Raw genomic sequence first — 24,870 nt, 5'->3', positions numbered from 1 at the left:
TCTAGGGCTGTATTGCTTAGGAATACACCCCAGCTAATAAATGGGAGAACTTTGGGAAGTTGCTTCATGGATCATAAAAACACATATACTTTGTAGGGTTATTGGGAAGATTAAATGGCTAAGCACCTGACAATTTTCCTGCCAGGTATGGGTTCAAATGGGAAAAAAATGATTAATCAGAATATCTGAGTGTGGGCCACGATAAGCTCCCAGACTTTACATGAAAGTTTGGAAAACCTCTGACTTCAGGGGTGTCAAGAGCTACTCATCATTTATATAGCTACTCCATCATTTATAATAGAGCCTCACCCATGGCTTTGGTGTGCACACAGGAGTTAGACCCTTGGTTTTTAAACCAAGGCTTTGGTGTGAACATCCTTTTTTCTTTTTTGGTACTGGAGATTGAACTCAGAGGTACTTTACCACTGGGCTACAACCCCAGTCCTTTTTATTTTTTGAGGGTCTGACTAAGTTGCTAAGGCTGGCCTTCAACTTGTGATCTTCCCACCCGAGCCTCCTGGGTTGTTGGGATCACAGGCAGCTGAACATTGTTTTCATCTACCTGACAGGCTGAGGGTTCGGCTGCAGTCTGTCCATATTCAGTTATGCCTGCTAGAGGACAGACTAGGCCTGGTCACTGCCTCAGATTCAGAGACTGCAGCTTCTCCCTCTTCCCACCCAACACTGGCCACAGACGAGAGGCCCAGTTGACATGTGTATTGGAACAACTTTATTTAAGTACACTGGGCCCCACCAGGCAATGTGGTTTGTGCGAGGCTGTGCGAGGGACGGGCTTGGGCTAAGAGAAGGGGGGTGAGCTGGTTAAGCACACTGCAGTCCGTGGGTTGCCACATCGCTTTCACACACCTGCTTTGGCCCACATCTGGCAGGGGCCTTTGGTCATAGGATGGCGTAGGGACGAATACTGCCTGGAATCTAGGACTAGGTTGGGACTTGGTGTCACAGGTGAGGGTCCCAGTGAAGACAGGCTCCCCCAGCTTTGTACCATCTGGGTTGAAGGCCTTTGGGCCACTACTAAGGGCCAGGCCTGAGCCCTCCTGGCACTCTGGTCTGGCCCTTTCCTTCCCTCCCTTCCCAAATAGGTCCAAAGATGAGAACAGCACATGATCAACCCAGAGGGGGCATTCCTGCCCTTCAACCTAGTCCCCCTGCTCAGCTAGAGTGCAAAAGGCAACTTGGTTAACTGCAGCTTTCCCCAGTCTCAGGGGGACTGTGTCCCCAATGCCCCTCCCTTGCAAGGGGCCTCTGCTGAAGAGTGATTCTATCTCGTTTCAGGGTGGTGAGCAAGTGCAGGAGGGAGGAAAAAAAAAGGGCTGGTGGGGGGAGTGTAGCCTTCAATCCCAAAGGGTCCTGAGGCCTATGGATACTGTCAGTTCACCATCAGTAGGGAGTGGTGAGGCCCTGGATGCTACACTAAACCTAGGTGCTGTAAACATTAGTGTGAGCAGGGTGACTAGTAGGCAGGAAGCAGTGAGCCCCCCTCCCCAGTCCCCTTATTGAACAAACACTTCAATAAATAAAATTGTTAAGATGGCATTTAAACAAGGATGGATGAGAAGCGAGTAATAGGACCAGAGCCAACAGGCTCCTTAAACTCTCCCAAGACCCTCTGGATGGAACTGGAGCTTGAAGCATTAACTCTGCAGCCAATCAGAGCTGGTCTCTTCAAGTGTCCAGTGTGGTCTTGGTGTACAGGTGGACATGAGGGCTCCCTGCTCTCTCCTTACCCTAGTCTCTATAACCATAATGGAAAGCTTCTCAGCCTCCCAAACCCAAACCTCAACAAAACGAGAGGGACCTAGCCCCAGTCCCAGTCCTCAGTCCATGATCAAGAGGCACCGATAGCAGAATGAGGAGCTAGGGAAGGCAGCAGCTGCTTTGGACCTCAGGGCACCCTGGAGGTGGTGGTAGGGTGGGACCAGCCCAGCCTAGGCAGGGCAGCAGCAAGATCTCCCTCTGGTGGCAACCAGGGTCCCACACAGCCAAGCAAAGGCCCAGCTGAGAAAGGAAGTGGGGCCTCTGCCAGCGCTCTTCCCTGTCAGGGGCCAGTTAGTGGTCAACCCCAGGCCTCAGGCCATCACCATCGTGGGTAGTTCATCGTTCTTTCCGGGCCCAGGGATCCCTGGGCCACATGGCCCTGGCATACGCGCATACACTCGTACCCACACACACTCACACACACAGGCAGTTCCTCGCAAACACTCCGACTCAAGAAAGCGAGTTTTAAAGTGGAGTTAACTTCAGAGAGAGGTGAAGATGATGTCTCAACATTAGAAGGTTTTCCTGTGGATGGATCGGGCACCATCTTCCTCATATTCCTTCTTAGAGACCCACATCTTCTTAAAGGTGTCCAGGGAGGCAAGGATAGAGCCCCTGAAGTGGAGGGAATCCAGAGGAACAGTGTGAGACACTGAATTCATGGAGCCAGCTAGTACCCCTGGGGCCAAAAGAGATGAGGCCACCCTTTCAAGGATGGGAGTGAGAGTTAATCAATGCTTTTGCTTCCTGTTCCACTCTTATTTCCAGAAAAGCTACTCACCCAATCCATGTAGAGTACAGTCTCTCCTGAGGGGCAGATATCTGCAAAGGTGGGTGGAAAGAGAAATCTGAGACTTCAATACCTCTACCTCCCTTCTACCACTTGTCTCCCCATAGAGGGTAGTGGATGTAATCCATGTAACAGGCTTTAAGCTTGGCTCCTGCTGGACTCTTGGTCTCTCTGGAGAGTACTGTGGCTAGCCTGATACTCAATGGGGAAGCAGGAACTACACTCTTTCATTTAGGGTCCCTCCTCAGCAGGCGGTTAACTCCCCTTAGCAGCAGGCAGTTAACTCCCCTTAGCAGTCACTTAAGATGTTGGACTGTGTTACAGGGGAGCCTCCTGGGCAGGAGGTAAGTCAATCTATCAATTTCACTTTCTCTTTTAAAAAAAAATTTTTTTTTTTTTTTTGTAGTTGTAGATGGACAGCATGCCTTTATTTTATTTATCTTTATGTGGTGCTAAGGATCGAACCCAGTGCCTTACACGTGCTAGGAAAGTGCTCTGCCACTAAGCTATAGCCCCAGCCCAATATCACTTTCTCTTAAGGACTACTTGTGGGGTCTTTAGCACAGTAGTACCCTGCCACATCTGGGTACTGAACTCCTTTTGAGTGATGAATGAGAATGGGTTCTTCCCTCTAGCAGACCTAGACCTCAGGGTCACTGTGTAAGCTGGGAGCCACCTGGCACTGCTTGTGGAGCCCTGGCAGCCCGAAACCGAAAAGGGCCCAAGGGAGGTCACACCATGTGGCACTCCAGGTCCTTGGAGCCCCAGTTCTACCCAGCCCAACCCCCACCACATTCCTACCCTGATCTTTACGTCTTTTGGAGCCAGTTTCTTTACTTCACTCAGTAGCCTGTCACCAAAACCTGAATGGGCAGAAAAAGAGACTCAGGTAAAAAATTATTGGGTTGTCTAAGCCCAGCAGGATCAGGATGCTTCTTGGGGACCCAAGAGCAAAGACCAACCTTTAAACAGTGTGGAGCCTCCAGAGAGGACAATGTTGGAGAAAAGTGTGCGCCGCAGGTCCATGTCAGACTTCTGAATGGCAAATACCAGGACCTCATGGATGCCCTCGCTCTCCTCACCAATCAAGTCCGGTCTGAACAGCAGTTCAGGAGCCCGGAATCGGGAAGGACCAATCTGCAGAGTGAAGGGCCAACTTAAGAGGTTGGGGCTGGGACCCAAGTTCTTTGAGAGTGTGAATGGAAGAGATGCAGGCTGCCCATCTCTTAGTAAAGCTAGGAATGCCAGGATCAACAGACCCTATATGTAAAGGGCCTCAAATAGAGCTTCTGGGAACAAAATAGAGAATAAAAAGGAACAAATAGAGCTCTTGGGAAAACAGAGGAGGAGCTCCTACATTTACTCAATCTCAGGCATTTTTGAGCTCAGAGATTTCATTCATTCACTCATAGAAATTTATTCCTATCAATGGGAGTTCCAGGGAGCAGCAAGTCACCTTATACTGTGTCCAGGACACAGACACCATACTACTTCCCAATCAATCCCGACCTAGGAAAAGCCCCCTGGAGTGTCCTCCTCTCCATACAGAGGGACAAAGTCCATACTTCTACTCTGTAGGACACAGAAAGCTGATCATGCTGCCTGTGAGTTCCATGTTCTAGGCCCTCGTGGGGAGTTCTGTTTGGGCCCAGAGCTTTTGTGGGTCTTAGGAGAAAGAGGAACGAGGTCTGGTCACTACCTCAATGGTGCTGCCATCTGGCAGGTAGTACTGAGCCTTCTCCGTCTCTAGCGTCTCATCCTTCTGGGGGTTTATGGACAGGTAGCAGGCTCTCTGCAGAACCAAGCACAGTAGTCAGGATGACAGGGAACCTGGAGCACACAAAGTCCCAGTTCCCAGGGGAGTGATGTGCTACTGAAGAATCTGGCCATCCACAGTAATTGCCCTAACAGTCCTAAGAGCTGCTACCCAGAAGCAGGAGCAGGGAGGTCTCTATCAGCCTGAGCTGGTGGTACTTAGGGTATAAAGTCTTCCCTTCCCCTAGCTTCCTGAAGAGCAAGGTTGAAACCTTGGCTCTCTGGTTCCTGGGTCTGAGACAATAATCTAAAATCAGCCCAAGCCCAGACATCTTTCTCCTTCTATTAGTCATGTGGTTCTGGGTCCCTATGGGCTTCCCTAGGGCCCGAGGTGCCAGGAGGGTTCTGTGTACTTAAAGTGCATTCTGGCTTCTCCAAAAAGGACCTATGAAGTATGTAGGGAAGGGGCACCTGTGCATCTGGCTTAAGGAAAGAGCTCCCTCTCCTCCACAAGATGGCAGTATTCAGAAAAGTGAATTTGTCAGTGACAGGGGCCCAAGTGATCACACAGCTGCCAGGAGGCCTGGTTGGGAACAGAGCCTAACCCAGGACCCCAAGTAGGAGCTTCATCCCTCTTCACTCATGGGCAGCACTCACTTCTTTTATGGCTTTGACAATCTCAAACTCGGAGGATGAGTGGAAATCATAGCCCTCCTTACGCAGGTAGAGGCGAAGGAAGCGAGAGACGTCTCGTCCAGCGATATCGATGCGCATGATTGAGTGAGGCATGGCGAAGCCCTCATAAATGGGCACAGCATGGGTGACACCATCCCCAGAATCCAGCACGACCCCTGTGGTCCTGCCCGTGGCATAACTGAAGCAAAAGGGGCAAACCATCATTGATCCCTGCTTTCTCATGCTGGAAAACCCACTTCTTTTAGAGTTCAGTGTCAGCTAAACTAAAGTTTGGGCCTTTCTCCTGGGCCTTTAGAATGGGTGGAATACTAGGGAAGCCTTGACATACCTGAATGAAGGAAGGAGCTGAGCTTCTCCAAGCTCCCTCCCCAACTCCCTGAAGAGCAGTGTGAGGAGACAGTCTGGTCTTCAACTGCTCCAGAGACCCAGTCTAAGGGGTGGTTTTAATTTACTAGATAAAGAGGAAAAATCTTAAATGCCTACAGGGGCCAGGAGGAAAAGTATATGAGTAAAGGAAAATAAGTATGTTTTCTCATTTCTTCTTCTTTTTTTTTTATACCAGGGATTGAACCCAGGCATGTTTTACCACTGAGCCCCAGCCCCAGCCCTTTTTATTTTTCAGTTTGAGGCAGGGTTTAGGGCTTCACTAAGTTGCTGAGGTGGTTCTTCAACTTGAGATCCTCCTACCTCAGCCTCCTGAGTCACTGGGATTACAGGCATACACCACTGCACCCAGTTCTGTTTTGTATTAGAACTATTTTTTTTTTTCTTCGCATGATTTTGGTCTATCTTAACTTCTCTCTTTCGGTAGAGATAGGGTTCAGATACACAGCAATGAACACTTCTTCAGTATTGGAAGGACAATAGGGAATGAAGTGGGCTGTGGTTAAGTCAGCTTGTAACCCTACTTGCTACGGCAGATGCTCCCAGCTCCAGCTGATTTTTGTCCTATGGGAATGCAGGCCAGCATCATCAGATCTTCCAATTTCTTCAGAGAAGTTAAAACTCTGGATCTTGAGATCCTGTTTTTTTTTTTTTTTTTTTACCAAGAATTAAACTCAGTACTGCTGAGCTACGTTCCAGCCCTTTTTATTTATTTTTTAGTTCAGGTAGGGTCTCACTAAGTTGCTAAGGGCCTCACTAGGTTGCTGGCTTTGAACTTGTGATCCTCCAGACCCAGCCTCCTGAGTCACTGGGATTACATGTGTGGACCACTTTGCCTATCAGAAATCTGTTTTTAAATGGTGGCTGACAATGTTTTAAATTCTCTGTGCAAGCTGCCAGCCTATCATCTCTTCAGTAGGCAGAGGCAGGTGTGAGGTAGGATGAGAGTGTAATAGGAATGATGGAGTGTAAGAACAGAGACCAAGGTGGTGTTTCAATCGAGACTGTATCAGCAGCCTAGCAGAACACCGAACACATAGCACTAATAAATACTTGACCACATTAAGGGGCTTTTGGGAAGGGCTATAGCAGTGTGTGTCCTTCTGAGAAGGCAGAGGAGAGCCTTGGGTGGCAAACCCACCAAGAGTTCTGGGACTGGGATACAGTCTCAACACCAGCCATCTTTTTTCTTTTTATTTCAACTGAGAAGGCTCAATGTCCAATTTCAGCAAATCTCGTCCTTTCCCACTATTTTCAGCCCTTCCCAGGGGTGAGTGGGGCTCAAGTGACTCTGCACCAAGCTAAAGGAGAGGCAGCCTTGATTGGGCCAAAGGACTGCTTTCTCCCTTAGAGGCCAGGCTAGCCAGCCAGGCTGCTACTCACAGGCTAAGCACGGCTTGCATGGAGATGAAAAGAGCTGGCACATTGAAGGTCTCGAAGAAAACTTCAGCAGCTCGTTCTCGGTTTTTCCGTGGGTTTAAAGGTGCCTCAGTCAGGAGCACAGGATGCTGGTGAAAAGAAACCCAGGAGGTAATCAGTGGGAGGTCAAGCTTCCATTCTCATGAGTACTTTGGGAGAAGCCCCTGTCTAGATGGTTTGAGAGCCTAGCCTCTCTTCAAAAATAGGCAAACCGAGCCTGTCAGCAAGTCCTGCCTAAGTTGATCTCTCAACTTTTCCAATTTTTGACCCCCTCTAAAGTCTCATTTTGTCCTCACTCTTCAAGATTCTTCCATAGGTCCTTGTATCTACAGTATATCTCATATTATCAAGAATAAGATTTTGTTATTAAATTCTGAATTGCTAGGATAAAAATAATAGTTAAACATTGTTCCCCTATAAACTAAATATATCCTTCTTTACATCCTCGAATTGAGAGTTACTTCTTTGGAAGTTAATGATCCCAGGACAGGTTCTGGATTCTGAAAGATGACACCCAATTCTACCACTTTCTTTACTGGGTGATTTTCTTTTTTGGTACCTGGGATTGAACTTAGGGCACTTAACCATAGAGCCACATCCCAGCCTTTTTTTGTATTTTATTTTGAGACAGGGTCTCATTGAGTTGCTTAGAGCCTTTCTAAGTTGCTGAGGCTGGCTTTGAACTCGTGATCCTCCTGTCTCAGCCTCCCGAACCATTGGGATTACAGGTGTGCACCTGCACCTGGCTTCACTGGGTGATCTTGAAAATATTACTCGGCTTTCTCGAACTTCTGTTCTCTTGTTTGTAAAATAAATATAATACTACCTATAACTTATAGGAATAGTATGAAGATTAAATCTGAATATATCTGAAAAGCTCGTGGCCTGGTGCTCTTCGCAGTGATCATCATCCTCATCATCTCTGGGTTAGGGGTTCTGTCAAATTTGTATACTGCATGGGGGTGCCCTGTACACAGGACCCTCACCTCCTCTGAGAAAGTCTGCAGCTGGTCCTTAGAATAAACATATTGCCAGATGCGCTCCATGTCATTCCAGTCCTTGACAATGCCATGTTCCATGGGGTAGCGGATTGACAGCAGCCCTCGGTGCTCCTGTGGGCAAAGGGCAGGACTTATAGCAGCAGTCAGGCTCTGCCCAGGACCCTGCTCTCCCAAGCCAGAGCTGTGCAACTTCCATCACTTCCAAAGGAGCCCAGCTTCCTGAGCTCCCATTCTCAAGAACTCACCCAAGCTAATTGGGAGCAGGCACCCAATCTCCAAGTCCTTAGACTGTATGCTACACAGGCAGCTGTACAACAGAGGGCTTCTGAATTTCAATGGGCCCTCAGGTACTCTAGGGCAAGGGATAGGAGGCACCTTCCTCATTGCCTGGTTCCAGGACATGATCTTCTGGCTCCCACCCATCACCTCAGCTCTTGAAGTCAAAATTGGCAACAATGATTCTGTTGTTCTGCTTACTAGATGCTGCCTGAGGGGCTCTGCCAAAACTGTGTTAATTAACTCATCCCTGGGGTATGCCAGACAGGATCTTCCCACTGAATCCCCTTTGCCCAAAAAATAACCAAGCTAGTCAATTTGATCACTGGTAAGGCAGTAAAGAAAAGCCAAAGCCCTGTTTTCTGGATTGTTTATATGTTTCTCAAAGTGGGGTTCCAGATATTATTCTTCAAGACCAGACACTACTCCCGGGACAAAGAAACTGCCTAGGCCTAGAATGAAAGGATCAAAAAGAAGATTCCAAGAGAAAATTATTCCTTTACTTGTGGCTGTGTCCAACAACTGGGACACTTCCCATGGGATAAATAATGAAAGTCTTTTGCTGCCTTGGGGCTTCTTTTGTGGGGCTGGGAATTACCTCAGCTTTGGGGCCAATGAAGATATCACCTTCTAGGGCTCCTGCCATGACACGAACATGCTTGGGTCTTCCCACACTAGAAAAGACAGCAGAACACAAGAAAGACATACATAGAGATGAATACAGATACCTAAATTCTACTGTGCTTATCTTCAAGGCATGAAAGTACCGTTGATTTTGATTTCTTTCTTTTTATTTTTCTGTATTTTCTATAATTTCTACAAAGAACATTGTATTATTTTAAGTTATTTATATATTATTTCATATTTTTATTGTTTATATTATTTCATAAATTATTAAAACAAATTTTAGAGGTTTCAATACCTTTAGTTCTTCTCTTTCCCCAATGTGTGCAGACCAAGAGAAATAAGGAAGCAACAATTTATAAATTAACGGTTAACTCAGAAAATTTAGGGGCTGGTCAGGCACAGTGGTGTACACCTGTAATCCCAGCTAGTTGGGAGGCTGAGGCAGGCAATCACAAGTTTGAGGCCAGCCTAGGCAAAATAGTGAAACCCTGCCTCAAAATGAAATAAAAAGAGCTTGGGCTGGGGTTGTGGTAGAGTGCTTGCCTAGCACGCGAGAGGCACTGGGTTCGATCTACAGCATTACATTAAAAAATAAATTTAAAAAAATATATATATTAATTGTAAAAAAATTAAAAAAAAAAAAGGGCTGGGAATATAAATATAGCTCAGTGTCCTTGGGTTTAATCCCTAGTACCATAAAAAGAAAAAAAGTTCAGGAATTGGGGTGTAGCTCAGTGGTAGAGTATTTGCCTAGTGTGGGCGAGGCCCTGGGTTTGATCCCTGGCATCAGACACATACACACACTAAAAAAAAAAAAAAAAAGTTTTGACTCCTTAGCTCCCTTCCCAGGACTTCTACTAAGTGAGACTGTGATATGTGATGATGGCACTCAGAGGCACAATCTTTTTTTTTCTAGTTAGAGCCCTTCCCCAGGCCTCCATGCCATCTCCTGCCTGCAGTCTGAATCTCAGGAGGCAACCTCTGAGAAACATTCTCATTCAGATGGCAGGTATGGTTTAATGTTACATCCCATCCTGGGCAACAAATTTTAAAGGGGGCATTTTAGCTTGTTGTGATGGCATGAACCTTAATCCCAGCAACACAGGAGGCTGAGGAAGGAGGATCTCTTGAGCCTAGGAATTCAAATTGAGCAACATAACAAAAACTCCATCAAGGGGAAAAAAAAAAGAGGGGCTCTATAAAGATGAAATCATCAATCAATGAGTTACCAATGATAGAATTTATAGCAACAGATAAAATCATATTTCAAAAAAGAGGCCTCTTTCCTGTGCCCATCAAATTGTACTAGGTAGCAAACTATTTGCTTACTCCAAATTCAACTCCTATCCCTTGATTGCTATTGTTTTGAGCACCAGGGCTGACCTGATAGTGTTCCTCTTCCTAAAAGACAGGAGGGCTGACCCCATGACAAAGTTGATGAGACTCCCAGAGTCCTGACAGAGTAATGGAATGACTTACTAGTTTGGAAAGCAGTATTTGGGGATTTGATCACCAGCAAAACCAGCTTTAATCACACCGGATCCCTTAGGAGAAAGAAGAAAGAGAAGTCAGAATGATCATTAAACCAAGAGGAGATATGCATTATATGGTTTCATTTATAAAAAAGAGAGAGAGAGAGAGAGAGAGAGAGAGAGAGAGACACCTTATATTTGAATTTAATATATACATCTGCATATGCCTAGAAAAGGTGAATCCACACCCAGCAAGGGACATGAGATTGGAAGGAGTGATGTGCAAAACTTCCACTGCACACCCCTATTGTTTGATTTTTCTGTAGTGCAAGTCTTTTCTACATACTTTGGGAACTGAAAAGAATATTACATACAGTTTTATTTTTTTTTTTTTTTGAAAATGTAAAACTTTTAATAGCACATTGAGTATATTCAATGGAAAAAGCAGATTCATTGGTAAATGATAAAATTATGAAATATCCTTCTCTTTTTTTCTTTTCTTTTTTTTTCCTTCTCTTGATACATTTAGCATTTGCATTTTTTCTTCTCTAATACACCCTGCCACCTTTCCCCTGTACATTTCTATTACTTTCCCCATCTGTTTTCCATGGACAGATTCCTTCCTCCCTCCTCAGTAATATAGAAACTTCACCCCCAGGCAAATTATGATGTTGTATTTGTCGATTTTCTAGATATATATTGGCATGATACATACAGTTTTTGAATATACTTTGGGAACTGAAAAGAATATTAATAAATGAAAGAAAAAGACAGAAAACTAAGAAGAGACAAGTGCCTAGAAGCACCAAAGCAGCTGGTTCAGGAACAAAACTGAAGTGAAAAGCATGTGATTCTTTCCAGCACAGGATGCTTAACACCCCACTTCCGTTCAGGCCCATACTCTCCCTGTCTCCCTGACCTCAGAACCCATCCCACCATGAGCATCATCATACTTGAAGCTGACTCCACATTGTTTAAACACGGTGCTTATGGGTATTTTGTTATTATTTTATTATTTAGGGAAGCCCTAAAGCCTTGTCTGAAAATAGGAGATGAGGTCCACAATCCTGCTATTCCAAAATGTTGTACTCTTGGGTATTGTGCTGTATTGTATTGTCACATATGTTTGGTGGGGTGTCCAGAAAAAAATCCAAGTTTTTCAAGCAACATCTCTATACCTTCCAGGGCCCAACCAATGTAAACATTGACTCTAGACACAGATACCAACCCCTCTGCAAGACAGATGTTGAGACCGGATATTCCTTGCAGATGCGCCCTGTTCTTTCTTAACTCTTCTATTACTATACCTGAAACCCTCACCCTTTATCGTTTGCAGCTGCATGCACAACAGCAGCAAGGCCTTGAAGCTTAGGCAACTTTTATATTAAGCACTTTTGACTATTTTCTATCAAAAATAGTGAAAGTGATTCTTCCAGAACCCACACAGCAGACAGTAAACACATCAGGAGATGTTAAATAGCCAATATTATCTTTGCACAAAGGCTCCCAGCAACACACGTGGATTCCTCCTTGTCTCTGATTCCTGCTCCTGTCTACAGGGGCAGGGGAATGAGACTGGCCATCCAGGTATCTGCCTCTGACAAGAAAAATAGGGGTGAGTATAGTGAGAGCTGGTAGAAGGCCAGGGAAAGTGGTATGTGGGGAGAATAAGATCAACCAGTTTTCTGAGGAAACAGGAACCTCTGCTGGCATAAGAGAGAGAAAACAGGAGACAATGTGCAAACTCAGTGGCCTGGGCAGTAAGCAAGGAGCCTGGAAATGTGCAGCTATAAACTGAGCTGAAAGATGGAGAAGGAGGGGGAACTTTCCTATCTCAAACTCCAGGGCTCTGAGACTGTGGTAGGATAGGCAGGAACAACACTGTGCAAGAGGACCCTGGGAATTTGTTAGTTCAAGCTTCCGATGATTGCTCACTGCCTTCACCTGGGTGTGGTGACATCGAACTGGATCTCCAGGCAGGGATTGAAAAAAATGAGAGAAATAAAAATGAGACCTATTTCAGACCTGAATTGTGTGTGTGTGTGTGTATGTGGGGGGTGTACTAGAGATTGAACCCAGGATCCAGGGAGCACTCTACCATTGACCTATATCCCCAACCCTTTTAATTTGTTGCCCAGACTGCCTTCAAACTTGCAATCCTCTTGCCTTGGCCTCCTGAGTGTCTGGGATTACAGACACATGCCACCCTGTCCAGCCAGAACTTGGACATTTTTAAAAGACGATTGTCGGTGGAGTTGATTATTTTCTTCTCACGATCTTGCAGCAAATCACTATTACATTACCTAAACCATGAAGTAGCAAGCATCTCTTTCTGCTTTCTATAAAGGGTTTAAGGTTTCCATTTTTGTCTTTCCCTAGTCTAAGTTCCTTGAGATCAGAGATTCACAGATGGGCAGTATGGTCATTTGCTGGGTACTCAACAGATGCTGGCTGACTAAAGTTAAAATCAAGTGCAAATGATTGGCAGAGGAGAGCTACAATAGGGAACCTGAATGGCAGCTGGATGCCAGCAGCAGCCCCAGGCAGAGGTGTTACAGAAAAGGCAAAAGCTGTGCTGGGAATGATGTACAGGGAAGAACCAGACTCAACTTGTCCCAGTGGCCTCCAGTGGGCATGCCAGGCCAGTAGTTGGGTGAAGGATCAGTGGGGAGGGGAGGCGGCTCAGCTGCTTAGTTCTGCTCAAGCCACAGAGCAAAGGCATAGAAAATGGTCATATCCATTTCTTTTCTTTTCTTTCTTTCTTTTTTTTTTTTTTTTTTTTTTTTTGGTACCAGGGATTGAACCCAGGAGTGCTTAACTTCCAAGTCATATCCCCAGCCCTTTTCAGTATTTTATTAGAGACAGGGTCTCGCTTAGTTGCTTAGTTGCTGAGACTGTGTTTGAACTCTCCAATCCTCCTTCCTCATCAGCCTCTCGAATGGCTGAGATTACAGGCATGTGCCACTGCGCCGGGCAACATCCATTTCTTTAACAGGAACCCTGTACCTGGCAAATGAGCTGCTACTTTCTTTGTTATTCAGTTTGGCAAAGCCAAGTGAACAAATGCCTTGTAGAGGCTTCTTGAAAAAGTAGTCTCGTTAACTATTTGATGTATAAGGACTCAAGTCTGTTGCCAGTCACCACTGTTCTCCTTAGTGTGTAGGCAAACAAAGAACTCCCTCAGAATGGCTCTTAGAGTACCTGCTGGCTGTAGACGATGTGGCTTGGGTGAACTTTATACTAAGAACTTGATGATCTGGGAAAGAGACTTGTTAACTCTCATTTTATGTGTGAGAAAAAGATGCTGGGAGAGGTGGGGCCACAGATTCTAGGACACAAATTGTTAACTAGTGGTTCATTTTGGCCCAAGACATATTTTGTTGATCCATAAAAATAAAAATATATACTATTATATATATGTACATACACACACATACACACACACAATATATATATATATATATTTTTTTTTCTTTTTTAACAAATTTACTGCTGGGTTCCTATAATCCCAGAGACTGAGGAGGCTGAAGCAGGAGGACCACAAGTTCAAGGCCAACCTGGGCAACTTAGTGAGACCCTGTCTTAAAAAAAAAAAAAAGAAAGTATCAACGAGGGAAGGGTGGTAGAAATGTAGTTGAAAAGACTGGCCAAGAGTAGATAACTTTTTTTTTTTGGCACTAGGGACTGAACCCAGGAACATTTGACCATCAAATCACATCCCCAGCCTTTCTTTTATATTTTATTTAGAAACAGGGTTTTGCTAAATTGCTTAGGGCCTTGCTAAGTTGCTGAGGCTGGCTTTGAACTTGCAATCCTCCTGCCTCAGCCTCTGGTAGTACAGGCATGTGCCACCACCCAGGCAAGAAATAGATAACTTACAGCTGGGTGACAGATCTGTGGATGATCATTATACTATTCTGTCTCCTTTTTGAATGTTTGAATTTTGCTGTAATAAAAAGAACTTACAAAATGATAGCCCTTAAGTAGAATTTCAAAACACAAATACTAAATGTGTACATATGCACAATATACAAAATATATGTCCATAAAGTCATAGATAAAAGGAACAAATTGATTTTACAATGATGGTTGCTTCTGGAACAGAAAGACAGGCTGGGATTGGGGAGTGGTACAAAGAGGCTTCGATTTTACCTAAAATGTTTTATTTCCTAAAAACAATTCTGAAGTAAATATAGCAAAATGTCAACATTTATTAAAATGGTGGTAGATACTTGCTACATGAGTGCTTGCTACACATGTCTGAACTTTTCTATATATATAAAGTATTCCATTTTTTTAAAAAGGGGGAACTGAAGCAGGACAATATCCAAAAAAGCAAAACAGTAGGTGGAGAATACTGTGCCTGCATTTAGGCCCACACAGTCACAGTCTTTTTTAATATGTTTATTTTGTTTGTTTATTTTTATGTGGTGCTGAGGATCGAACCCAGTGCCTCACAAGTGCGAGGCAAGCGCTCTGCCACTGAGCCACAACCCCAGCCCATGTCACAGTTTTAAGACTGATAAGAATGTTGATCCATTTTAGGACAGAACTATAACCTCTGAAATCTTAGCAAATTTTTTGAGTTTTAAAATAAATGTATTAGCTAACCAAAGTGGCATGGCAGCTGTTTTTCTCTTATATGATTGTCTATGACATCTTCAGAAATGAATTTTTTATATTTAGTTTTTAAAAATAATTATCACTTTAGCATTTTTATTAAAGCACCCACCATCCTCTAGTCTGCCATTTTCTTCATTAAATTCTGAAGAAATGGTCTGATGTCAGAGTAGAAATGAAAGGAGTGGTCACAACTGTCTTAAGACTGGGAAAGGCTGTGAACCAATAATGGGGCTCTTCACTCTTTTCCTTGCTTTTTTTGTCTTCCTTCCCTTTAATTACTTTCTTAGCCCAAAAATAAAATTCGAAAATGTTAAGCTAGGGAGTTGTTAAATCTACTAATGACACGTTATTCTCATTCTATAGTTAGCTCAAATACTTCAAATGATTTTTCCTATCTTTCATCTTAAAAAGACAAGTCAATTCTTTAAATCTTGAAACGAAAGATGCACCACTGCTTTGGTAGATTTCAAATATAAAGTCATGGGGGATTGGTTCCAGGACTCCCTCTCCCAGACACCTGAACCCTTAAATAGATGCTCAAGTCACTTATATAAAATGGCACAAGGGGCTGGCATGCTTGTGTACACTTGTAATCCCATGAATTTGGGAGGCTGAGGAAGTAGGATTGTAAATTCAAGTCCAGCTTGGCAACTTGGCAAGACCCAACCCCAAACAACAAACAAACAAACAAATAAATAAATACTTTGAATAATTTTAGATCATTATTATTTTGGTACCAGGGATTAAACTCAGAGGCATTAGACCACTGAGCCACATCCCCAGCCCTATTTTGTATTATTTAGAGACAGGGTCTCACTGAAGCTGCTGGCTTTGAACTCTGCCTCAGCCTCTTGAGCTGCTGGGATTACATGCATGCATCACAGTGCCTGGCTAGATTATTTATAATACCTAATTATATGTGTGAATACTGTTAGGTATTTGTTTAGGGGATAATAACAAGACTTTAAAAGTCTTTAAAAGTACTTCTGTACTTGTTTGGTACAGGTGCAATTTAAAATATATATTACTACTTTATTTTATTTATTTATTTATTTATTTTGTGGTGCAGAGGATTGAACCCAGTGCCTCATATATGCTAGGCAAGTGCTCTACCACTGAGCCACAACCCCACCCCCTAAAAAGAAATATTTTTGATCTACTGTTGGTGAATACAAGCATTTGGAACCTATGGATCTGGAGGGTCAATTGTACTATCAAGAAAGTGAAAGATGAATATAAGAGGCATTAGCTTCAGTAACATTAAGGAAAATGGCTGGAGATGGAACTCCTGACCAACAATTCAAGAAGCAAAGGAACTAATGGGATGGGCAGACTACTCCTTTTGATATTACTAATGACAACAGAAAATTGATAATTTCTGTATATTTTTCTTTCTATAACTATGAAAACGTTAGATAAAGGACGCAAAGACTAGCTAAAGGCAGAAACAGTAGTTTCCTCTGAAAATAAATACCAAGAACAAGGAGTCCTATTCAACCCTCTGCAGTTGAATAACTAACCAGGGGAAACCCCTCATTCTTTCTTTACTTAGGAACATCTTTGTTACTATGATAGAGACATTCAGTCATTCATCTAGTCCCCCATCAAACCAATGAAAAGTCTTCATTGAGGATGTTGTGGTGCCAGGCTGTAGGTACTGTATGTATAAAGTGGGTGGGTAAAGGGAGACTAATAAAAAATAAAGCAATATCACCTCTTCCCATAAAGTCTTAACAGTCTAGTGAGGAAGACAACAATAATAACAACAAAAAATCCTGTAAAAAATTAGATGTTTCATGAAGTTCAACTTTGTCTTTTTAAAGGCAAAAGTCATACCTTTGAAGAAAAGCTAACAAGAAATAAAGCATCTTTCCTTGGAAAAAGTGAGCAACTTGGAACCAGATCTCAGTCTGAGTCTTGGCTCCTCAATTCCTACACCAGGTGGTTCGGATAATCTCTCAAAGACTTACATCCCTGTGTAGACCGAAACTAGGGAAAGTAATTGCCATCTACCTACCAGAGCTAAGCTTAAACAAGATTAAGATATATGTTATATGCCCAAGAGCCCAAGGGCTGGACCAACATAGTGAATCTGATAAGAATCAGCCTAGGATGCAAGGAACACCAGTTTGCCTCAAAGTAAGGACCTAGAAGAGGAGTGGAAAGGTAACACCACTCTAGGTAGTATCAAATTTTTGAATGAAATACAGAAATGGAAGATAACTGTCCCTCTACCCTTTAAATAAAACCAGTATTTAGGTTCTTTACATTTATCATTATTGATGCGCTGCATGGGTGGTGCTAGCAATGAGAATGACGAATAAAGCACTGGATTTAGGACATCTCTACTGTGACCTTGGGCTCACTTCTAGCTTCAGTTTTCTCATCTGTGAAATGAGGATGAAACTTCCTTCTTAATTATCTACCCAGTTTTTGTGAGGATCCAACTCGAATGCAGGTGAAAGCCTCCTGGAAGCGGCAAAGCGCCTGGCAAACACTAAGTATTATGTTTGATAATTTCTCCATCCTAGTAACTAGGCATTCTGAAGAGGAAAGCATCTCCTCGCTTGCTTTGTCATTCTCCTTTCTCCTCGACCTTTATTAACTACCATTTATAATTACAGAAATAACTGAAATCCTATGGTCGTTTGGGGCACCAGATTCTAGGGCTCCACCCAGATACAGCCCACCACACCAACCCACCCTCCGCCACCCAAGGAAACTTAGACCTTCTACACCCCCAGGCGGGCCCTAGCCCCACCACCCGAATCCCCGAAGCCAATCCCCACAGCCCTAGTGCAGCGCTCCGCCCTTTAGAGAGGTGGAAACACTATGGCGGCTGCAAGAAGGACAAGCGCGCGAGCCAATAACTACAGCGCGCTGCCCTCATCCGGCAAGGCCCAGAGGCGGGAATCATCGGCCAAGATAGACAACCAGAGCAGCCAATAGAGTGATCGAAATCTGTGACTGGGCGGGCTCCAGGAGCTCACAGAGCTGTTAAGGCCCCTCGAGTCAAGGGCCCAAGGACCCCGCTCAGACTACAGCTTTTCCCTTTATTCACTCCAAAGTTCTCCATCCCACGGTTTCTGGCCGGTCCCCCAGCCTGCAGAGTCAGAGAGGGCGGAGGCGGCGGCAGCTGAACCCGCCTGACAGGCCAGGCCAGTGACAAAGAGCCGGCGGCCCAGACTGAAATCCGGGAAGCGATCCTTTCGGGAAGCAGACCACGAGTCCCTTTAGAAATAGCAAAGACGCAACTCACGTTGTCGATCACAACAGGCTGGTTGGCGATCACATCGTAGGACTCCATGGCAGAGGAATCTCTCCTTCCGAGGAAGGAACTGCCAGCCGGGTCAGCCGCTAACGCCAGAGACACGCATGCGCAGTCTAGCCGCCGGTACAAGGCGTTCAGGGAGCGGCCCGACCTCGCCTTCAAAGCACTACAATCCCCAGCATGCCTCGTACTAGGGTTAGCGCTCCAGTTTGCACTGGGGCCCCGCCTAGTTTAAGAGACTGAGTGTCGCATTTCCGAAGCACAGTGTCCTGGTAGTACCAATAGGTTAGAGAAATGAGGTAATGGTTGTGATGCACTCTTGGATCTGTAGTCCCTTTGAAGGAGTTCACAATGCATGCTTAAGTATGTAGTCTTCTCGACTACATGTGTGTAGTTGGGATTGGATTCTACAAATCAGTCTTAACACTCCCCACCCACCCCTTTTTAAATTATCATTTTATAATGATTGAACTCAGGGGCGCTTTACCACTGGGCTACAGCCTCAGTCCGCCCCAGCCCTCCGCTTCATTATTATTATTATTATTATTATTATTATATGTGTGTGTGTGTGTGCGCGCGCGCGCGCGCGCGCGCGCGCTGGAGACTGAACCCAGGGCCTTGTGCATGCAAGGCAAGCTCTCTATCAACTGAGCTATATCCCCAGCCTGTCCCCAGCTTTTTGAGACAGGCTTTCCCTAAGTTGCTTAGCGCCTCACTAAGTTGCTGAGCCTGGCCTCGAATTTGTGATCCTCCAGCCTCAGACTCCGGAGTCGCTGGGATAATGGCCTTCCACTCCCGGCTCCCCATCCCTTCTTTTGGACAATTTTAGGTTTCTATATTTTTATTTGGGTATATAAGTATATAACATCTCCTAATGAAGTGGCACCCCCTTTCTCCACAGAAAAGCCCTCTTCACCATGGCTAATTTTAGGACTGTCAGCAAAAGAGTCCATTGTAGATAAACTTCCTATTTTCCTGTCACCCTGTTTACTTGGCCACTGGCCGAGAAGATACCAGCACTCCAGGTGCTGGACACTCCCTTACTAGTTTTCACAAACGTATCCAGTATAGTACTTTAAAGAAATGTGCAAACAAGGCTTTGAGCTGGGCTTCACAGAGATGTCTACATTTTTAAGATAAGTTACAAATGGGCCCATGGTAACAGCTGGCAGGGGGAAGAAAGAAAGGGGAGATAAAGCTCTCCCCTTCTCAGGTATTGTCCTTGAAGAGTTAACTTGCCCAGAACAGTGAAAGCAAAAGCTGCTTTTATGTGAACTTCTGCAGACTGTGAACTTCTGAGCCCCTCCCCTTACACACTGGTTATAAAACTCTGAAACTCCCTGAACTCGGGGTTCAGGGGATTTATTGATTACAGCAAAGGCTGTACCCTCTGAACCTGGCTGCAGCCAAATAAAACTGTTTCCTGCTATCTTCGTACCTTGCCTGTTTGTCCCTACAACACTAGTATCTTACACTCAAAGGAAATTCTAGCAAACAAACATACACGGAGGAAAAACATATTCCTAAAACAAAGAAAAATATAGAGCATAAGAAAAATACAAAGAAAAAAGAACATTGTACATTATCACTTCTTTTCACACTTCTTCCTGAATAGGGGTACACTTTGTAACAGGCAAACATTGTCTGAGTTGTTGTTTTGTTTTGGTACCAGGGATTGAACTAAGGGGCACTAAACCACTGAAGCACACCCCCAGCCTTTTTTTATTTTTTGAGACAGGGCCTTTCTAAGTTGTTGAGGTTGGCTTTTTTTTTTTTAAAGAAAGAGTGAGAGAGAGAGTGAGAAAGAGAGAGAGAATTTTAATATTTATTTATTTTTTTTAGTATTTGGCGGACACAACATCTTTGTCTGTATGTGGTGCTGAGGATCGAACCCCGGGCCGCACGCATGCCAGGCGAGCATGCTACCGCTTGAGCCACATCCCCAGACCCTTGAGGTTGGCTTTGAACTTGTGATCTTTCTGCCTTCTCCTCCCCAGCAGCTGGGTTTACAGGCATATGTCATGGGGTTCGATTTTTATGTGTTTTGTCTTTTTTTTTTTTTCCTTTTTGGTACCAGGGATTGAAAGTAGAGGGCGCTTAATCACTGAGCCACATTCCCCAGCCATTTTTCATTTATGTATTTTAAAAACTTTTTAGAAATTTTTATTTGTTGAGAGACCTTTGTTTATATGTGGAGCTGAGAATTGACTCACACATGCCAGGCAAGCGTGCTACTGCTGAGCCACAGCCCTAGCCACTTATTTTTAAATTTTGAAACAGGGTCTTTTAAGTAGGCCTTAAGGCAAATTGTTGAGGCTGGCTTTGAACTTACGATCCTCCATGCCTCAGTCTTCTGGAGTTGCAGGAATTACAGGGTGCACCACCAGCACGCCCAGCTAGGGAGTGCATTTGAAACTACTGGTAGGATGACTAAAACATCGTCTAAGGGTTTGGGAACTGCACCAGCATCTCTTTAATTTTTATGAGTTGGATTGACCCTGATGGGTGAGAAAATGGAGGTGAAGAGAAGTTATGTGTCCAATGTTTTCAAAAGAGCCTACTTTATTTTTCTCTGGATTATTCTTCCTTTCAAGTTGCAGGGGTTCTTTTATCAGTAGCCCTAGGGAATATTAAGCTTTATAATCTATAACAAGCCAAGGCCAGGGAGGCCCTAGGTATGATCCCCAGCATTGGGGAAAAAAAATCTGTTAACACTAATGCCAAACGAACGAATGCACCAATCCATTTTAGATTTGTGTTTAAATTGTCAGCAGGCATGTCAGCAAAACAGTGACAAGCACTTTGTCGACGCATTTCCCAGTGCTTTCGTGGGACCCTAGCACTTAAAAAAGATGCTTGATCCCTATTTAAACCAGGGTTCCTCCTAACACTAGGGGGAGACCAAGAGCCTTGGGATACAGGGATAGGGAGGCGGAGCTTGTTGTCAATTCACGCCTTCCCCACCTGTGATTGGCAAAAACATTAGCCAATAGGTGCCAGGACAGGGCGCGCCGCGCCCCGCCCCCTCGAGCTCCCTGCGGCCCCGAGGCACCCTCTGGCAGACTCCGAGGCGGCGACGGCTTGGGCGGACAGTGCACCGTGCGCAGGCGCGGAGCTAGACCTCGCTGCAGCCCCCGTCGCCACCGGGAGTCGCACCCACCGAGTCAGCCCTCTGGCCGGTCAGTACGCTCGCCCTCCTCCGCCCTCCCAGGTTTCCACAGTGCCCTACGCACCCAGATGGCGGAGCTGCGGCCTAGCGGCGCCCCCGGCCCCACCGCTCCCCCGGCCCCTGGCCCTACTGCCCCTCCGGCCTTCGCCTCGCTCTTCCCTCCGGGACTGCACGCCATCTACGGAGAGTGCCGCCGCCTTTACCCTGACCAGCCGAACCCCCTCCAGGTTACCGCTATCGTCAAGTACTGGTATGCCCAGGGCCGCGGGGAGGACAGTGGCAGGCTGGGAAGGCTTAGAGCGCCGGGAGCGAAGTAATTTGCGGGAGTGGGAGGAGGTGGAGGGGAGGTGAATGGTTAAGGCACTTGGAAGGAGGGCTTCCTGCTGCGAGAGAATGAGTTAAGGCCGAAGTTAGGAATGGGGACAAAGGGGTTAACGGAACCTGTGGGTAGAGAAGGGTTAACCGAGATTAAGAGAACAGAGTGAGAACTGGGGGTGTGTGTTGGAGCAGAGGGGGAACGGTATGAGAGGGAATTGTAAACGTGGTGAAAGGAGGGGGCACCTTTAGGGGATCATTAGTGGGCGAGGGGAAGCCAAGGGGGGCGGCTGAAGTGGGATGGGGGAGGCGAGGCGGGGCCTGGGGAGCATATTAGAGGGCTCTGGAGGAGCGAGGCTGGAGAAGCTCACACTGCATGGGCTAGGAGCGAGTCTGGGGGTCCTGGGACTGTCTTTGGGTTACAAGCCGAGCAGGATGAGAGCGCTGTTCTTGTAAGGAGATGAAGAGGAGGTCTCCTTTTGATACCTTCGGGATGAACTCCGGAGTCGTATCATTGTAAAGCTATTGCTTTTGAGTTTGATGGAGCAACTCTTCCTGATAAACTTTTTGCTTACTCTGCACAGTTCTCTTTCTCTCTGCAGAACTTCCTTTTGGCTTTGCAGCTCCTTTGCTTTGAGACGTTAGTGAATATCAGGAGCAGAGAGCCATGGTTTAACTCAGGATTGAAGGAACCTCAGCTTCCCATTTCCAGTGGGAAGTAAATAATGGAGAGACCTGGCTAGTGGGCAGGGAAGAAAGAAGTGCCCTGGGACATTAAACGAAGCTGCTTCTCCACAGCTTTAGAACTGAGGCAGCAGTTTCACTGGGAAGCCCAGGGTAACCTTCAAGTCACTCTCTTAAGGGCCATTTTGCTGATGGGCTGCTCTTGGGGTAGTTTACCATTGTTTGCAAACTGTTTTTACTTCAGCCTTCAGACAAAACAGGTGTTATGAAGACTGAAAAACAGCCTGTCCTCTGGTCTTTGTGGACCAAAAGTTGACTGAGGAACTGGTTGAATCTGTCCAAGACCACATTCATGCAGACACTGTTTTAAAAGTCCTCTTTCAGGGGGTACTAAAGGTCTTTCAGGCAGGTTCTTGGCTGATGGCAGAGAGTAGACCTGATGGGAGAAGTGGATGTCTTTGTTGGCTACCTCTCCTTTTAGGACTGAGTCTTCTGCATGACCACCTCTTATTGCCTGTGGAGATGACAGTCATTAGGCTGTATAGGGCTCAGGCCATCAGAGAGAATGTGGAGAAGGCTGACAATGTGAAGGGCCTGGAAATCAGCCACCTGCTAAGGAGGAGCCATAGGGAGCACCCTTTTCTGTCCTGGTAGCCCAGAGGAAGTGTGGCGGGAAGACCAGTTCTCTCTGGCAAACTGTTCTTTAGGTGAGAGGAGTTTTTGAAGAGTGCTTCTGAATGGAAAGTAGCTCTTGCTAACTTAATCACATGTTCTAATTGCACCTCTGTATCTAACTGTGTTGTGATGAACTTGTCTGTGTCATGAGAAAAGTAGGGCTGGCTCTGCATGTTTTTTGTTCGGGTCTCATTTGAGAGTGGGAAATCCCTACACAGGGCAACTGTTTTTATGTCCCTAAGTGGTCATCAGGGTTAGAATTGTGTGTAAAAGGTATTGAAGCACCATGCAAAGAACTAAGAACAGTTAGTATTACTAATACAGCAGTATTTTTAATTCCTGCAGCAGGCTTTTTAGCCAGGCCATCTTTAGAGATGGGCCAGCATGCAATTTCAAATAAGGGGGATTGTGTAGCACTTTGTGAAATTAGAAATTCCACCTAGATGCAGAAAAATCTGAGAATAGTTCAGTGTGTGGTTCTTTCTAAGATTCAGAGGGAGGGGTGGAATTTACAAAATTAAGATACTGAAATTAATTCATATCCCTTATATTTCGCATCATCCTCTTTAGCTCTTGTAGGAGGATGACTGATCCAGGCTGCCTGGGTCTGGCTATGGCCCAGGGTGCCTTGGAATTATTTTTACAGTAAAGGGGTGGCTCTTTGGAAGTCGTCCCTGACCAACAGGGACATTTTGGTTGAAAACTGAGACTTTGATTAGCAAGTATCAAAGCAGAAAGGCAGAGCCTATGCCCTGGCTCCATGCCAATCTTGCAACTGCCCTGTGGAGAAAAGTCAGATGTTTGAGGAATTAAGGTGAAGGATACTCTGGGCCCCTGGATAATATTTGTTTCCAAGTGCAAAATTGATTGTTTTCCACATACTCACCTGAGTCTGAGTATTAGAATAGAACACTCATAGCTTGGCAATAGGGGCTAACTTTGTTGGATACTTGGTCATTCCTTGACTCTTAGTAAACGTTTTCTTAATGTGACATCCTCCTGGGAAACTTGGTGGGCAGGAGTACTGCAGTGGTGTGGCAGTTGGAGCAGGGAATAGTGAACACAGTTTCACTGCTTGTTGCTGGATGGTCCTAGGCTGTAGGAGGGGCACCAATGGGAATTTGCAGCAAGAAACTAGAGCAGATGTGGGACTTGTAGTCACTTCCAACTGTTCTGGGGTTCTGCAGCTGTAATGGGGTTCTTCCAGGGATATCTACCCTTTTCTTTCTTCCTTCCCCCTGCAAACTTTTCTAAACCCAGTCATGGAATTAGGCACATGAAATCCTAACTGAATGAGTTAGGAAAAGGGAAGATTTTTCCCTTTTCCTAACTCATTCAGTTGAGATTCTAAGCTATTTGCAATAACTTTCTTATAAGTTCTATAAATAACATCTTTCCTAGCAGAAAAAAATGAGGATTTCTACAAAGGCAAATTATATCCTGACAAAGAGGATAAAACAGTACCTACTGTGTGTGTGTGTGTGTGTGTGTGTGTGTGTGCGCGCGCGTGCACGCTGCTGGGTGTTGAACTCAGGGCTGTACTACTGAACTACATCCTCAGCCCAACCTATTGGTTTTAAATAGTGTAAAATTGCATGGTACTGGCACCCATAGTGGAATTACCTGCCTGTGTCTTCTGTTTGGTCATTAGTTTCCCTTCAGCAACTAATACACCTGCAGAGTACACTCTATCAGAGTCCCAGGAGCCAGCAAGTTTTTGCAGCCCGTGGGATGGTCAGGTATTTTTTTTTAAATATCTATTTTTTTTAGTTGTAGTTGGATACAATATCTTTAATTAATTTATTTATTTTTATGTGGTGCTGAGGATCGAACCCAGGGCCTCGCCCATGCTAGGGGAGCGCTCTACCACTGAGCCACAACCCCAGCTCCCCGCCCCCCCCATGGTCAGGTATTTGAGGCAGCTCAAAAGCAGC

At 45.2% G+C, this 24,870-nt stretch overlaps 2 protein-coding genes and 1 non-coding gene across 11 annotated transcripts in view; 1 reads left to right on the top strand and 2 right to left on the bottom strand.

The window, feature by feature from the left end:
• Nucleotides 1–707: 707 nt before the first annotated feature.
• Actr1a (actin related protein 1A) lies at nt 708–18,205 on the bottom strand. The gene is made up of 11 exons (XM_027929958.2): nt 18,082–18,205; nt 10,207–10,271; nt 8,699–8,774; nt 7,810–7,935; nt 6,788–6,912; nt 4,982–5,198; nt 4,269–4,361; nt 3,532–3,706; nt 3,371–3,432; nt 2,561–2,601; nt 708–2,394 (listed from the first exon to the last, which is right to left on the bottom strand). The coding sequence occupies exons 1-11, from the start codon at nt 18,127–18,129 to the stop codon at nt 2,292–2,294; spliced, it is 1,131 nt and encodes a 376-aa protein (XP_027785759.1). The 5' UTR covers nt 18,130–18,205; the 3' UTR covers nt 708–2,291.
• A 2,952-nt stretch (nt 18,206–21,157) lies between these two features.
• The window catches only part of Sufu (SUFU negative regulator of hedgehog signaling), a 115,403-nt gene continuing 111,690 nt past the window's right edge, over nt 21,158–24,870 (top strand). For all 9 annotated transcript variants that reach the window (XR_003582000.2, XM_027929965.3, XM_027929961.2 and 6 more), the window contains exon 1: nt 21,158–21,512. Coding sequence is in view for 8 of the 9 variants with exons in the window: in XM_027929965.3 (XP_027785766.1) it covers nt 21,331–21,512 (182 nt within the window). In the remaining variant the exon portion in view is untranslated. The remainder of the gene's footprint in view (nt 21,513–24,870) is intronic.
• Nucleotides 24,749–24,821, bottom strand: Trnaa-agc (transfer RNA alanine (anticodon AGC)). The gene has a single exon. It is a non-coding gene; the product is annotated as a tRNA-Ala (tRNA).

Source organism: Marmota flaviventris, chromosome 4 (genome assembly GCF_047511675.1).
Source record: "Marmota flaviventris isolate mMarFla1 chromosome 4, mMarFla1.hap1, whole genome shotgun sequence".
NCBI lineage: Eukaryota > Metazoa > Chordata > Mammalia > Rodentia > Sciuridae > Marmota > Marmota flaviventris.
Note: the sequence above shows the minus strand (reverse complement) of the source record. Positions and strands in the feature narration are given on the sequence as shown.